The 17,502-nt window shown below is 39.1% G+C and overlaps 1 protein-coding gene across 1 annotated transcript; it reads left to right on the plus strand.

The window, feature by feature from the left end:
• Window positions 1-3,506: 3,506 nt before the first annotated feature.
• LOC109102669 (potassium voltage-gated channel subfamily H member 6-like) lies at window positions 3,507-17,143 on the plus strand (the record flags this gene model as incomplete). Its single annotated transcript, XM_042734716.1, has 10 exons — window positions 3,507-3,983; window positions 7,908-8,304; window positions 10,432-10,631; window positions 10,743-10,995; window positions 11,114-11,307; window positions 12,102-12,198; window positions 12,499-12,777; window positions 15,033-15,204; window positions 15,622-15,829; window positions 16,707-17,143. Coding segments are annotated over 10 exons (2,547 nt in total), but the record flags the coding sequence as incomplete, so codon positions are not given.
• Between the last annotated feature and the right edge of the window lie 359 nt (window positions 17,144-17,502).

Consider the following 17,502-nt stretch of genomic DNA (forward strand, 5'->3'; position numbering starts at 1 on the left):
TCAAGCCCACTTCCTGTCATTAATCATTGACCTATGGATAATTAATCATAATTCTATGTATTCATGCCTCGAGTTCAGTCTTTATGTGGTGTGAACATTGATCCTCCTCTGACAATTTTCCCATTGACATATTCAATCTTTTCTGGTAAGAGGTTAGTCCTGAGGGCAAAAGCACTCTGTTGATTCAACAGTCTGAAAACGCCAATAAGAAATAACTGTGCCTTCATGAACACGTTTGATTGTGATGTAATTGATTTGTTTAAGAGTTTCCTCCACTGTGGCAGCTGTCTGGTTCACACTGACAGGATTTTGTCCACGTGAGACTTTGTTTGTCAATGTTCTGGGTCGAGTCATTAGAGGATGACCCTATCAGACATTTCAATGTTTTTGTACAGGAAGGGCATTTGGATTATGCACCATATAAAGCCGGGCCAGTAACATAACTCAGCGGTAACTCAGCGAGAATGGACAGAATGCAGCACTTGCATGGTAAGAGAGAGTTTATACTGTATTGTGCAGTGTCTCTCAGTTAAGGTCAGATGTAGAACAAAAGCAAGGATGGAGACCCCAACAGTGACGTAAGAGAAGCTTCCATACATCAAGACAATGTTTCTTTAAAGGATTTACAGTGGATTTTAGGTATGTTTTGAAAATGTATTGTAAAAAATCTGCAGAGCATTGATATGATGACCACAAATAGAAAATCTGCTATAAGTGGACATAAAAAGTGGTGAATAAAAGCGACAGACTTTAATTTTTGGCAAAGATCTGCATCAGAACAAGACTACGCAAGGAATTTTAATCACATCAGGACAGGATATTTACAAAACAACTTATTTTTGCCTGGAGTTACAAACCACAGAAACTGTTGACGGTTCATTTGATATTGGTTTTTTTTTGCTTTTCTTAATTTTGTCTGTGATTTTGTGAATTTTTCTGGTAGGATGTTGGAAGCTACTTCATGTTTTGGAAACCAGGAATTTGCATTAAAGGATTTGCTTTCATGAGTGGATGATGTTATTGTTCTGATATTATTTCATGAGAAGGTGCTGTTAAATAACACTATACTGGACAAACAGCAACTACTTGGGTTACAAAGCAGTGCAGATTTTCTTTGGTAAAGAGGAGCAGTCTGGATCTTCATATGAATGAGGAAAATTATTTATGTGTCTACAGGTCATTTCATATCTATAGGAAATACAAATCACTAAGATATCTCTTCAATATCTTAATTGTCTCTCTTAGACAGTAATGAGATTAAAAGGAAAGCAAACAGGTCTCCTGCTTCTCAGATGTTTTTCCTAAGAATAAGACCCCTGTAATCACATGTGTATAAGTTTTCAGAAGGTTGTAATAATTCATCAAAATGTGCTTAGATTGCCAAGATACCAAAGCCTAAGGACAAAAGTCAGAGATTTCAAGCATGTCTCATAAAATCGTTCCAAGATCACATTATCTAAAACTGTGGTTTGTGTTTATGTATACCAAATGTTTTTTTGATTTTTACTAATCATTGCTTATTTTTCAAAAACAACATAAACAGGTCACATTCCCAAGTGTTCAGTTGACAATTTCACCCCTTTTTGAGGTTAGGCTGTTGTCAAAGCTTGGCGGAGCTTCATCTGAAAGTAATATAAAGTCACTGCACATGCATAGATTGTAGTAAGTCTGCCTTCTGTTCTTGAAAAATTGAAAACATCACATGAAGTTAATATTAATTTGTGGAATTTTATTCCATGTCAGTTGAGTTTAATCCACCAGTGCAAGGGTTGGACAATAACCTCTACGACCTTTGTTTCATGCCAACTTTAAGGATTGAAAAGCAGAAGTGTGAAGTTTTGAATTTTATAAAAGCATTTCTTCTGTTAAAACTGTATTATTTGAGCTGTAAAACTGTTTACAAATCTTTTTTTTTTTTATCATTTTAAAGCTACACTATGTGACACATACTCCTCTGCATGTATGTATGCAATTTCCTGCAAAATCTGTCCAGACCTCTCTAAAATATAAACCATTATTATAGGTTTATCAAAGTGTATTTGGTTGAAGACTTGGTTGAGAAGATTTTTGCTCTCTGTCATTAATTGTTTTACAGTAAAAGTTACATGGTGTAACTTTAAGCATTAGGTTTCAAAAGTGTTAAAGAAACACTGCACTTATTTGGAAAAGAGGCTCATTTTCCAACTCCCCTAGAGTTAAACAGTTGAGTTTTACCGTTTTCAAATCCATTCAGCCGATCTCCAGGTCTGGCGGTAGCACTTTTAGCTTAGCGTAGATCATTGAATCTGATTAGACTGTCAGCATCTCTCTCAAAAATGACCAAAGTGTTTCTAGATTTTTCCTATTTAAAACTTGACCCTTTCTTTAGTGACATCGTGTACTAAGACCGATGGAAAATGAAAAGTTGCGATTTTCTATGCCGATATGGCTAGAAACTACAGTATACTCTCATTCTGATGTAATAATCAAGGAATTTTGCTGCCGTACCATGGGTGCAGCAGGCGCAATGATATTACGCAGTGCCTGAAAATAGTCCCAGCTAGGTAACTTCCAATAAGCCTATTTTGAGGCGCCTGCTGCACCCATGGTACAGCAGCAAAGTTCCTTGATTATTACACCAGAATGAGAGTATAGTACCTAACCTTATCTGCCTAGAAAAACGTTTCATTATTCGTAGGTCTTAGTACACGATGTAACTACAGAAGAGTCAAGTTTTAAATAGGAAGAATACAGAAACTCTTTGGTCATTTTTGAGCGAGATGCTAACGGTCTAATCAGATTCAATGATCTATGCTAAGCTATGTTAAAAGTGTTACCGCCAGACCCGGAGATTGGATGAATTTATTTAAAATGGTTAAACTGAACTGTTTAACTCTAGGGTAGTTTGAAAATTAGCCTATTTTAAAAAAAAAGGGGAGTGTTCCTTTAAGGTGTGGTCACATTTGTGAAACTTCATGGTTAGAAAGCAGTTCATTTTATATTGTCAATAGTGTAGTGATTTATGAAGCACTGCTCACACAATAGCAACTTTCAAACCAAGCAGTTTTCTGTCTGTCAGAGCGGCAATTATGCATGACTAACTTAAGTGAAATCTGCATGGGGAACTTTTTTTTTGTCCTTGGAAACTCCTAAATGCACGGATTCCTACTGAAATGAATGGAATTCACCCCTAAATGTTGCAGAACTGCATTAAATGTGACGCACCTTTACTGTGCATTGTTTGGCGACAAAATTTTGGATATAATTTTAAACAGAAAGAGTTAGATAAGGATAAAGTTGCTTTTTCCAACCTAAAAACTAAAAAAATTTTTTTTTTCTTTGTGTGGCTATATCCCAGACAGCAAGCAGTTTCAGCCCAGATCCGGCCCACATCTGGCCCGCATGGATTTCACGTGGGCCGGATCTGGGCCGAAACTGCTTGCTGTCTGGGTACCTAATATGTTCTTTGGAACTCCATGAAATTCCACCTGATTCGTTCTTGTTTAGATTAGAGCAAAAGCACCTGACTTATCTCCAATTGGTATAAAATCTTGCTAATCATCTCTTTCCATGTCGAGGTCCTGTCTCTAGGTGCCGATGTTTTGCCCGAGTACAAGCTCCAGGCTCCAGACATTCACAAGTGGATCATGCTACACTACAGTCCTTTCAAAGCCATGTGGGACTGGATCATTCTTCTGCTAGTGCTCTACACAGCAGTCTTCACGCCGTACTCTGCTGCTTTCCTCCTCAATGAGCTGGAGCAGGAGAAGAGACACATCTGTGGTTACACTTGTAACCCTTTAAATGTAGTAGACATGATAGTGGACGTTCTGTTCATCATAGACATTGTTATTACCTTCAGGACAACATACGTGAATCATAACGATGAGGTGGTGACCCATCCCAAACTCATCGCCATCCATTATATCAAAGGCTGGTTTCTCATCGACATGGTGGCCGCAATTCCATTTGATCTGCTCATCTTCAGGTCTGGATCAGATGAGGTATAATGAACTACAGACCCTTCTTTAGACTACGTGGCTAGTAATATTTAGACCTAAAAACCCAGTAATCCCTGCTAACAGGGAATATACTGAATGTTTTGTTGAGATTCTCTCAAAGTTACGACATTATTCCAGTAACATTAATAGAATGGTCTTTAATAATGTTCTATAAAAATATTAGCACAAAAAAATTATTTATACAGTTAAAATGAACTTTTATTAAATGTTTGTTCCATTTGTGATACCCATAAGGCTGTCCAGGGATGTGTTCGGTTGATCTTTTTAAGCATTTTGTAGTATTCATCTAGAAAACTGGTACTTTTATATAAATATCATTTTAAAAGCAAGTGCCATTTTTGTGCCTCATCTACATTTGTGTAAAATATAACTTTAACATTAAATAGATGATACCAACATTTAATTATTATTATTCTTGATACAGACATTTCCCAGAATGTCATTTGCAATTTTAGCACATTTTGGTGAAATATATAGAAATAATAGCTATTATTTGTCTTAATTTTATCTCTGTGTATATTCTCTCTATATATTTTAATTGACATAATGCAACTAAATATGCAATATAAATTATGGTTATGTTGTTACTCCTTTTAAACTAAGGAACTATTGCAATAATAATAATTTAAAAAGAAAATGACATCATAATATGGACATATGTTCATGATAAAAGGTTTTAAAATTAAAAAGATAATGCAATTTTACATTTTATGTGATCAGTTTAGTAATTGTGATTTTTATCTTAAAATTGACTTTTTTTCTTACAGCTCAGAATTTATTTAAAGTAGGTGGCCAACCAGAATGTGCTTTTTACCGCCGTGGGTGCCGCCACGTCTGCAAAATGCATTTGCAGCTTTTGACCGCTGAGTCCGCAAGCGAACGCTTCAAAGTGCATTTTCACAAATAGCCATCAGCTTTGCCTCGCCGATGATAAATTTGACAGCTGCAGTCAGCGGAAAATTAAAGAAAAACATTGTAGGTTGGGTGGCCATATGCGCCGTTCATACGGGACACATAATGATTTTAATATTGCCTAAAATATCCAGGTTTTGGCTGTTTGCACTGTCCAGGGGTGCGTTTCCCAAAAGCATCGTTAGCTAGCTATGGTCGTTAAGTCAGTTGAACTCTATTGGTAATGACAGAACTTGCTACATAGTTGCTTTTGGGAAATGTACTCCAGGTCGACTGTTGTGTGACATTCTATAGAGAGCAGAGCAGACGGCTCCTTATGCTTTCGAATTGCTCTCGCACATACTTTGGTGTCTTTTTTTGATCGGTGCGCAGTGACGCTTCAAGTCAAATGAATGAACAAATACATGTGCATATTTGCATCGCTTTGATCGTTTCCTGTAGATCTCACCTTCTCTCACACAGCCCCCCGATTGGTCGATTATGTCCAATACCTGCATATTATTGGTCAAACTGCTTTGGATGTTTTAGGCAATATTAAAATCCTGCCCAGGACGTGTCCCATATGAACGGTGCATATGGCCACCCTAATTGTAGGCCTAGATAAAATATTTCATATTCACCGATGCAAATTTAGTACTTATGAAGTAATGTACATTTCTCATTTAGAACTAATTCAAGCAGGATAAATGTCAAGTCTATGACCCTGTGCTTATATTTATGCTAAGCTAAGTATTACACCATATTTTAGATTTGAAACATTTAACAGGTGTCCAGCATTATTTATATGATATAAATCATGTGTTATATTCCCTTAAAGAAATGACGGTTTACTTTGCATCGGAGCATTAAAAGTGGTAGCATATTTCAGGCTAGTCTACATACATGGATTCTAAATGTCAATATTCTTATATTACTTAATATTTGCCACAAATACATTTTTAATTTATACAGTATATTAAAATTCCTTTAATAAAACATCATGCATTTTTGTCATGCACATACTTTGATATTGTTAAGTTTTATGTCCTGTTCTGGTTTAGATTTTCCCTTAGTTCCCCTGATTAGTTCATTCTGTTTACCTGTGTTGATTAATCATCTCGTATGCTCCTTTGTATCCCTGTCTCTATAACCCTTTAGTTTCTGTCTGTTCTTCGTCATGGATTGATGTACATTTAATGGTACACGTGTTGATGCTATTTAGCTCTACTTTTTTTTGATGTTGAAGTTGGAATTAAAGACCATAAATGCTTGCACCTTTGTTGTGCGATTTCTACAACCACATACTGTGACAGAATCCAGGACCTCAACAAGAAGATGGACTGGGCTGAGGATTTTTTACTAAACATCCAGCAGGATGGAAGGCCTTTGGAGCGATATGTGGAGGAGTTCCTAAGTGTCTTTCATCTGGTGAGCTGGAGTGATCATATGCCTAATGCGTGCTTCCAGATGGACTGGATGATGATAATTTATTAGATTCTTGTCTCCAGACGATTGTTATAGACCCGTAGCAGACTTTATTAATTTTTAAGTTGCTCTGATTTCTTTGAAGTAAATAACCATTCATTCCCTATCCAGAGACATGTTGGCACTCCAGCTCACCATAAACCAGCACCCTCCACATACCGCTCCAATGAGCCTGGTCCCTCCGTTCCACCCCTGCTTTCCCGAGCCAGTCCAAGATCCATTCCAACCCTCAGCCCAGAAAAAGAGGCACCAGCACTCCCTCCAGAGTCCACTCCAGAAAACACTCCTTCATCTCCTTCACCTCCGCTGGTCCCGTCTAGTACTCCTTCGTCTCCGCTGGTCCCGTCCAGCCCTCCTTCGTCTCCTGAGCCCCCTGTGCTAGCCAGCCCCGCTCCTTTAGAGCGCCCTCCAGCGCCCGCTCCTCCAGAGCACCCCCCAAAGTCTGCTCCTCCAGAGCGCCCTCTAGAATCCCTCCGGGCATTAAAGGACCTAATTTTCCCAAAGAATATTTTTTTGGGGGGCAGAGATCCGTTGCCATAGTGGCAGAGCCAGGGAACCAGGACAAGGCTACGAAGGCACCTCTGTGGCCTCCAGAATGGCATCTCGCAATTTTGAGTTTATATCTTGGAATTCTGACTTTTTTGTCAGAATTCTGTTTACATCTTATAATTCAGTTTTTTTGTGTCCGCCCTGGAATACAAAATAGAAAAGCTAATTGCATCTTTTTATCTCACAATTCTGACTTTTTTTTTCTTGCAATTGCAAGTTTATATCTCGTTTATACTTTTTCTCAGAATTGCGAATTTATATCATCAGAATTTCAAGAATAAAGTGTTAATTGTGAGAAAGTCAGAATTGTAAGAGATGCTGCAATTACCCCCTTTTTTATTCCATGATGAAAAGAAGCTTCCACATCATAATGGCATCATCAGGCTTTCAAGAAGTGAGCTCTTCAAGGACAAATTAAAATGACGACTTTTTGTATTTGAAGAGTTCAGATGCAAAAGCCTGTAAGTGCCGTTTTAAATTTTCTTCTAAAATTAGCAGTTTTATCAGACTCCTGTGTGTACAGTACGTTCAGTAATTTCACGCTAATGGCAATACATAGGTTCTTTTCATTGTCATTAAAGTGAAATAACTGAACATAAACATAGGAGCCTCAGAAAAATGATAATTTTAGAAGAAAATTGCAAACAGCACTTAGAGCCTTTTGCATCTGAGCTCATTATTTGTATCATCATATATAAATATATTCAACTTTATCCGCATACAGTATACTCATGGCAATATATACAGTATATACAGTACTATATAGCATATCTCAATTGCTTGTTTTGTTGCAAAATGTAAGCTATATTATCGCCCAGTTTTAATCTGCATGTATTCAAATGTCTGAATTTTACTTAATGCAATTTATTAAGACATTATTTGTCTAATACAGTGTTTAATATTCATTTAAAAATTGACCATATCAGACTGAAACTTATCTGATACTATTCTTTCTTTGTCCTCCCAACATCCAATCTACAGACGACAGCCACTCTCATTGGCCTGCTGAAGACAGCTCGTCTGCTGCGCTTGGTCCGGGTAGCCAGAAAATTAGATCGATACTCGGAGTATGGAGCTGCAGTCCTCTTCTTGCTCATGTGCACCTTCGTGTTGATTGCTCATTGGTTGGCATGTATCTGGTATGCCATTGGTCATATGGAGAGGCCTTACATGAAGACAGGCTGGCTGGATAACCTGGCTGACCAACTGGGGAAGCATTACAACGACAGTGATGCCAGCTCGGGACCCTCCGTTCAGGATAAATACGTCACTGCACTCTATTTCACCTTTAGTAGTCTGACCAGCGTGGGCTTTGGGAACATCTCTCCAAACACCAACTCAGAGAAGATTTTCTCAATCTGTGTCATGCTTATTGGCTGTAAGTCACTGCATAAAGCTTGTTCCCTTTCAGTCAGTCACGTTCGACGTTACATCGACTGATGTTAGGGGTCTCACTCTGAAGTCCCAATCACTTCTGAGCTTTAGAGGAAAAGGCCAATGAGAATTGGTGAGTGGAATTTGCATGCCAAGCCACTCCCCCATACATACAGGTATATAAGATGGCGACGTGCATCCACTCATTCAGATTTTTGCTTCAGAGCCGATCGCTTTGTGAGCGTTGCTTCTCTCAAGAAGAAGAAAAAAAGAAATTTGTTGAAGCTGCAGGTGTTACTCTGGTCGAGTTCTACCTTCCCCCCATGCATTTCAGCAGAGAGATCGCCCTGTTAGACCACAGGTAAGTGCTGTGGTATTCCCCTGGGCATACCGACTAAAAGAACAATTTTCTACAGCACGCACGATTGTTGAGTGTCTTTCCGACCGTGTGTTTGTGGATGGCTCGTGCCCACATTGTGAGTACATGTCCATGGCTACGCTAAGGTCGCGCCTCTCATTCATATTGTGGCTTCCCTCAGGCTCTACCCAGCCCAGTTTGTCGGGTCATAAGACTCTGCGGCTGCATTGGTTAGGGACAAGTGTGACCTGAGGATCATGGACAGGAATGCTCTGTTGGGCCAACCCCCACGGAAGTCCGGCCCCTCTCAGTGTAGCCCTGTTGAGCTCCTGGAAGATGGCGCCGTTCATCCCACGGCTGACCCAGTGTCTCTTTCGGGGCTCCGGAAAAGGATAAGATGTCTATCCCTGCATCAGAGGAGGGGCTATCGTCTTTGGAAGCCGAAAATTCTGCTGAGCAGCCTGCCACTACAACAGCTGCTCAGTCAGAGGCTGAGTTGACGGCCTTGCTCCTTTGGTCGGTCTGGAGCATCGGGCTGGAGGTGAACTCTCCACCTTTGAGCCAGGCATTCTGCAGGCATTCTGTTAACGAATTGTGACTTGAGTTTGGTCCAGCTGATTCTCATGTTACCTTGAGACCCCGGCCTAGTTATGTGCCCAAGGTTCCCACCACGCCCTTTCAAGATCAGGTGGTGAGCCTAAAAGAGCTGCCCTCGCAAGATTCTATAATCTTCTGGTTGAGCCTGTGTCCTCCTGTGTGTTGGGTAATATCAGGTAATTTGCGGGAGGCGGGCTCAGTGTTTAGCTTGTGGCACTATTCCTAGTTAGGATACGTGTGCTTTTCCCAGATTTTCCTCGCCGGTGGACTCTGGGTCCTCCCTTGCCCCACAGTTGCAGACTTGGCGGAGAAGTCTGTTACTGCCTCCGGTAAAGAGTTGTCTTCTCTCTGGACCTGGCATTGATGTCTCAGATTCTGCCATGGTTGGATTCTACCATGTTCCCCTTGATTCCTTCAAGTTTTTCACATTACCTTACTTTTTGTCATTGTGCTCCCCTCCAACCCCCCCACCCCAACAGTTGCAGATGAAAACTCTGGCACCCCTGGAGGGCCCACTTATTTGGCTTACAGGGTGTGTTGGGAAGGTTGAGATTTGAGATACATTTGTTCTGATATGCTTGCCTGTCAGCATTTGCATCCTCAAATTAAGTAACACAGTTCAGGTTGAAGCATTTTCCATAGGGACCCCTAACGTCAGTCGACGAAAGTCTCAGTTACGTATGTAACCCTTTTTCTCTGAAGGAGGGAATGGAGATGTTACGTCCTTTATGCCACAACTTCGAACTGCACTGAATACCGGGATGTGTCTCGGCTCCTCAGCACAAATCTGAATGAGTGGCTGTCCGCCACCATCTTATATCTGTATGTACAGGGAAGTGGTTTGGCATGCAAATTCAACTCCCCAATTCTCATTGGCCTTTTCTTCTAATGCTTAGAGGTGATTGGGGCTCCCAAATGAGACCCCTATCGTCTGTCGATGTAATGTCTCCATTCGCTTCTTCAGGGAACGAGGGTTACATGCGTAACCGAGACGTTTTCTTAGTTTAAGGCTGAAATGTCTCATTTCTGTGCCACTGTCCTGAACATTCCCACTAATCATTCTGGCTAGTAACATTTAAACCTAAAAAGTTTTCATTAATTATAATAATCCTCCTCTTACCTCCATGTCAAAAAATTATGCTGTTGACAAAATATTTTCTATTGACTTTGTCTTAGCTCTCATGTATGCCAGCATATTCGGGAATGTCTCTGCAATAATTCAGAGGCTTTATTCGGGAACAACGCGCTATCACACCCAGATGCTGCGGGTTAAAGAGTTTATCCGCTTCCATCAGATACCTGGAGAACTGAGGCAGAGACTGGAGGAATATTTTCAGCATGCCTGGTCCTACACCAATGGCATTGATATGAATGCAGTAGGTCACATACCTGAGCCAAAATGAGTAACTCAAATATCATTCCTGCCTATATTATAGATTAATCTGTATAACAGAAACCCAATCGTGCCTCTTTTTTTCTAATTATAGGTCTTGAAAGGTTTTCCTGAGTGTTTGCAAGCTGATATTTGCTTGCATCTGAATCGTAGTCTGCTGCAGAACTGTAAGGTGTTCCGAGGGGTGAGTAAAGCGTGTCTGAGAGCTCTCGCCATGCGCTTCAAAACCACCCATTCGCCACCTGGAGACACCCTCTATCACCACGGCGACGTGATCAAAGCCCTCCACTTCATCTCCCGTGGTTCCATTCAAGTGTCGCAACATAACATTGTGTTGGCCATCTTGGGTGAGATTAAAATTAAACCTCAGCAAACCACTGATCCACTGACTGTTTGAGTTCTTTTTTTTTAGATTGATTGTCTTTTTTAAAGCCTAATAAAAACGACTTCCTGTTTCACATACAGGGAAGAATGATGTCTTTGGCGAGCCTTTAAATCTGTATACAGATCCTGGTCACAGTAACGCTGATGTTACTGCACTCACCTACTGTGACCTTCACTGTATCCAAAGAGATGACCTTCTAGAGGTGCTGGACATGTACCCTGCATTTGGCGAGAGCTTTTGGAGGAACCTAGAAATCACCTTTAACCTACAAGACGTGTGTAAACCTCACACGCCACACACATTTATACATATCCCTCATTAATTCTTAAATACTGAGATAAAATAGTACTTTATGTATCAAGGAATTGGCTTATTAATTATTAATTTGAATTAATTAATGCTAAATATGTTCAGAGGTGCAATATTGTAAACACTGACAAATCTAACATTTGACAGCCCAATACTTCTGTAGTAATTACTTAAAATACTTCTGATTGCCTGGACGTGGATTATTTTTGTTTCTTGCAATGGGATCCACTTTTTGTTTTTGACATTTCTGTTGTAAGGTTTGTTTTAAAGGTAATTTATAGCATCATATTCACATATCATGTGAATTATTCCGTGTCGATCTCATAGGTTGGTTTTAATAAAAATAAAGAGAATACATTTAGATGAAGAGCATTAAAGTGATAATCTCAGATCACTCGGGTGCTTATACAGTATTTATGATAATATTAGCATAAAGGAATGCTCAAAAGCTTTTAGAGTTATCTAAAGGTGCACTATGTAGTTTGTTGTTTAGATGGTGCTCTTGTCTTGGACTTATACTGACATATAATGGTGTGGATGCAGCATTACAAAAATCTAAAATCTGATTCTAGAATCCAAACCATAGAGTCCTGCATAGATGATGTATTTTTGGTTAAATCCCCGATGAAATAATGTAATGTTTGTTTTGTATCTTATGTATAGAGTATTGTATTCTAGTCATAATAAATGTTGTCTTATTTTGTTATTAAGTTGTTGATGTTTTTACAGTAATCATTGTTTTAACTGATATGTAATCAGGCTGAACAGATGATGACCAGTGAAAATTTGGACTGTGGATACCATATGAATGGCATACGACACCACCAAAACTCACTAGACAGACGCAACAAGCCAGGTGAGTAGAACACTCATTTTTTAAGGTGAAAGGACGTTAACTGTCTATAGCAAAAAACTGAAACGTGACATATTTCAGCGTAATTTAATTCGCAGTTTGCCGTAGTTCGAATCTAGCTTTGCTTTTGAGCGAGATGCTTGACTACAGGACAGTGAATGAATTTGCAGAGAACATGTTAAAGATCATGTTAAAGCTAAAGCAGTCAATGTAGTTGAAAAAGGATGAATTCAGGAAATAGATCATGAGAGCACATAACTTTTTACTTAAAAATTGCACTTCTTGCACGTCTTGCTATTCAAGATGGAATGGACCAGAATGACTCATACCCATCTCGGATGTGTTTGGCCCTGGGTCACCATCATTCTCCAACCTCTCACATGCACTGGGAGGAGCTGTGGAGCTGTGAAAGCTCTACACTGCAGTCCAGTGAAAACCTCAGCAAGTCTCCCATCAGCCATGGTGAGCAGTACACCTCGGACGCAGATCATCTGGACTACCCCTCTGCTGTTGTGAGACTAATACCACCGCGAGGTGCTTCTGGGGTCAGCAGAGAGCCTGGCATGCCTGTGGGGCATTTGGGTGGGTATACAGTATTTATTTAAATATTAGCATTAAGGTGCTCAAAAGCTTTAAGAGATATTTAAAGGTGCACTGTGTAGTTAAAAAAATAATAATAATTTTATTAATTTATTAATTAATTAATTTATTTATTTTTGCATTTTGCTCTGGTCTTGGACATTTATACTGATAATTGGTGTGAATGCAGCCATGGCCATAGCCAGCATTTGAAAATTAGTGAGGTCTGGGGTGGGGTTAAGAATTATAATATAATAACCCCACATACAACTCATTATATACACTAACACTTTAAAAGTGACAGACATGTAGATGTTTGTGAAAGATGTTTTCTGTTTTGGAGGAATGAGCATTGTTAAATAATATCATATTGCACCATTAGGGGTGTATAATTTTATCAGTAGTTTCATTCATCAATACATAGCCCTATTACAGTAATACAACTATATTATGCTGTTACTAATAATATTACTGTTGTAGTTTTCATTAATAACCATTGCCAGATGATAACTTTGTCTAGTGCTCTTATGAATATTGTTAGCATGATTTTGTGAAAATGTAACTACAATACTCAATTAAATAGCATAGACTTCTTCATTGCTGTTTGCAGTTTTTTTCATTCTGTAACTACTTGTTCTTCAGATCTCTGCACTTGTGTCATACGCTATTGTTTTGATAGATAAAGTTTCTGACAGATAATATCAATATATATATATATATATATATTTGTTTGCATTTGCCTTACACAATGTGATATCCTGTCAATAACATGTTTGTGGGCTCTTTTGATTACTGTTAGTTTCTGGCGATCATCGCAGTGTTGCCAGATATTGGTAAGAAAATAAATTAAAAAAATTAAAGTAAATAACCAATAAACCGAAATGAGTTCAAATCTTTTGTAAATAAAATAATATAAAGATATAACTAACCCTTAACTGCAACTTGCCGCTCTGTTAGCTTACTAAAGTAGAAAAGACCAAAGATACTTATAATAACTGGATCTGGCAACACGGTGCTCTCGTGCCCTCACTCAACAATTCTCTCATGCCTTGTTCACTCTGCCAGCGTCTCGCGCTAAACATTTCTTTCAAACTGTCTAAACCTAATTATATATGCATACACTCATATGAGGAGCTTTAAACAGCAGATTAGTCATTTAGAGAACAAATTTTATTTTTGAACATGAAAAATTTACTGATGACCTCATAGCTGTCTACAGGCATGAATGAGTGAGTGAGTGAAGTGAGTGAAAGTGACATTCAGCCAAGTATGGTGACCCATACTCAGAATTCGTGCTCTGCATTTAACCCATCCGAAGTGCACACACACAGAGCAGTGAACACACTGTGAACACACACCCGGAGCAGTGGGCAGCCATTTTTATGCTGCGGCGCCCGGGGAGCAATTGGGGGTTCGATGCTTTGCTCAAGGGCACCTAAGTCATGGTATTGAAGGTGGAGAGAGAACTGTACATGCACTCCCCCCACCCACAATTCCTCCCGGCCCGAGACTCGAACTCACAACCCTTTGATTGGGAGTCCGACTCTCTAACCATTAGGCCACGACTTCCCCAATGCAGCTGAAGCCAAACCATGGTTTGCAGCAAGGATACATATTGCTCTAGGCCAAAACGCAGAAATAAGTTAGTATTTAGTTCCTCCAGTTCTGTCGTCCTGAACTCAAAGGTTCTTTGTTAACACAAGCTCTACAACGTAAAATATATCTGTAATGCCCCCTTGTTAATTTAATTTTTTGCTTTTATGGAATTTTTATTTTATTTTATTTTTTTATAACATCTGAAAGAGTATTTGGAAGCTTAATCGTGATGACGTTGATGTCATGTGACCATGTAGTTCATTTACACCCTTTATTTTGGCTTTTTACCTCTGACGATTGCATTTAGGCCTCAAAATTCATAAAATTTGACATTCATGGTGAACAAAAGAATCCTAAACTCTTGTTGGTCACAGAGCTCAGTTTCTACAATAATTCAAAAGCCAGTGAGAAAATCCTAATACACTTTTGTTGAGGGAACCAAGGTGATGCAAATTTCCAGGTTGGCCTGAAAAATACATCACTGCAGCACTGGAATGGAGAACTGGCTCATTGCAACTACTGTTTAGTAATAACATTTTGACAGTTGAAAAAGTGCGTCTTTAAAATCTCAAAAACATGAAGTTTAAATGGCATACTGTAAATCCAAATGCATTTCTTGAGTTGTTGGATTGTTATTATTTAATATCTCCTTTTAACACAAGCTCCTCCTCCATCTGGATTGTACCATTACTGGCCTGACCACCAGGCAGCTCATTTCGCTGAACAGACTCAGCGCCCCCTATCTGTCCGGACCTCATTCCCACCACCGCTCTTTGAGCATCAACCCAGTGAACTTGAGTCCAGACTGGAGCTCCTGCAGAGCCAACTTAATAGGTAGGTGGTGCAAACACTTAACTAAATAAGAGACGTGACATACAGCCAAGTTAGGTGACCCATACTCAGAATTCGTGCTCTGCATTTAACCCATCCTAAGTGCACACACACAGCAGTGAACACACACACACACCGTGAACACACACCCGGAGCAGTGGGCAGCCATTTATGCTGCAGCGCCCGGGGAGCAGTTGGGGGTTCGGTGTCTTGCTCAAGGGCACCTCAGTTCTGGTATTGCCAGCCCGAGACTCAAACCCACAACCTTAGGGTTAGGAGTCAAACTCTCTAACCATTAGGCCACGACTTCCCTGTTGACACGTACAGTGACCAGGGGCTGTCACTTGATGATATTTGAATGGATGAAGGTGTCTAGCAAATAGCTACTTAAATGCTGCAGTGTTCTGTTGTTTCTCCCAGACTGGAGACCAGAATGACAGCAGACATCAATGTGATCCTTCAGCTTCTCCAGCGACAGATTGCTCCAGTGCCCCCAGCATATAGCACTGTATTACCTGAGAACCACACTCCTGACTCTGCTATACTGTACGGAAGCAGCACCCCAGTACTTCACAGCATATACCCGATCCCAAACATTCAGCTGGACAGTAGAAATACCACTATTCAGGTAAAAATGCTGTCCAGTAAAAGTGGTTTTCAATGCCACACAACAAGACCTGTGTTTAATTATACTGAATGTGCTTTTGTAGTGTACTTCATATCTTAATTTAATTTTTTTAAATACTGCATTTGTAGATTTTTTACTGCGTTTTTTTTATGGGTTGTCTGACCGTTTCTTAACTCACGTACACTTTTAAATACTGTACTTTATAATAATGCCAAATTATTACAATTTAATTCATTGTAATTATTACAAATTAAAGGTTTATGTTAATGTACATTTTTAATTATTATTTTAATATTTTGTCATGCTTTAAAGTACACTTATTTTTGATGTGTTGTGTAGCACTAACATACTAAAGCACAAAGTATTTAAAATTTCACTGTAGTGTGTTTATTTGATATTATATATACTGTAAAGTGAATATGTAGTTAATTGCAACTTTATTACAAATGTGTAATTACAAATATTTTTAAGTATGACACAGGTTTCAATACATAAAACATTAAAGTGTTGGACAGTAATGCACCGTATTTTGTTTTTTTGTATTTGATATATATATGTGTTGGGTGAGGGAGGGTGGTGGGATAGGGATTGGTAGTTGGGTCGGGATTAGTGCTTGGGTGATGTATGTCAGCTATCAGCACCAACAGTGTATATATTTTTTAATTATATTATTACATACTTTTAAAAGTATGCTCAAGTGTACTTCTTTTTAACAAGGTTTGATTACTAACAGAACTTTGAATTTGTCATTACAAAACCATCCTGATACTAAATCCTAACCTTTAGCTTGAGCTGTATTCACTAAACTGATGACAATCAAAAGTGTTACTGGTTATACTGTAATACAACTTAACTATCTTTAACCCTCTGTTTCCAGAGTTCAGCCCAGCCAGATTCCATATTCAATTCAAATTCCCAGGGTTCTCTGTCCAGTGGTGTTCACATGGGAGCTGCATCAGACGATTGTGTACCTGATAAACTGGAAACGAATGCTGTTTCAGCCCCAGCCCTTCAGCCCATTTTGATAGATGCACCATGCCTCTGTTCATCCCTCCACTTTCCCTCATTGCCTGGCAACCTGGACACTTCATCACGCCTGGAAGAAATTCCCAAACACATGTCTGACCCTGCCTTACCGGTCAGCTAAAATCACAACACACCATCAATTGGCTTATCGTAACAGAACAATGAGAACACATCAAGACACAGTCACAATAAATCCAGCTTTATTGTGTTGTGGATGTTAAGAAGACCATGCAAATCGACCATCTTGGTTAACCATGTGTTGCTGCCCATCAGTTAGGACAGCCTTAATACAACTATTAAATAATTAATTGATGAATGAAAAAAGTTTTTCATGTTTTAATTTTAGATAACAAACATTTAAATGCAAACACTACAGGACAAAATCCTACAAAAGCCACAACATAAGCATCTCAAACCTCAAGATGAATGTCAGTGTCCATCAATGACATGTTCTACATGCAGTAAGACTCAGGAAACAGTCACAGTACAGTAGCTGACAATGTTTTGAAATGATACAGTAAACCTAACCAAAGAAATGCCTCGTTATGTCTGGAGTATTCTATGCATTTACTGTAATTAAAACAATGTTCAATCCCTTTTTTGTAGTCAGGACTTGTGTCTTTACAGAAAGTGTTTTAAAATATTCC

The sequence above is a fragment of the Cyprinus carpio genome, chromosome B12 (assembly GCF_018340385.1).
Source record: "Cyprinus carpio isolate SPL01 chromosome B12, ASM1834038v1, whole genome shotgun sequence".
NCBI lineage: Eukaryota > Metazoa > Chordata > Actinopteri > Cypriniformes > Cyprinidae > Cyprinus > Cyprinus carpio.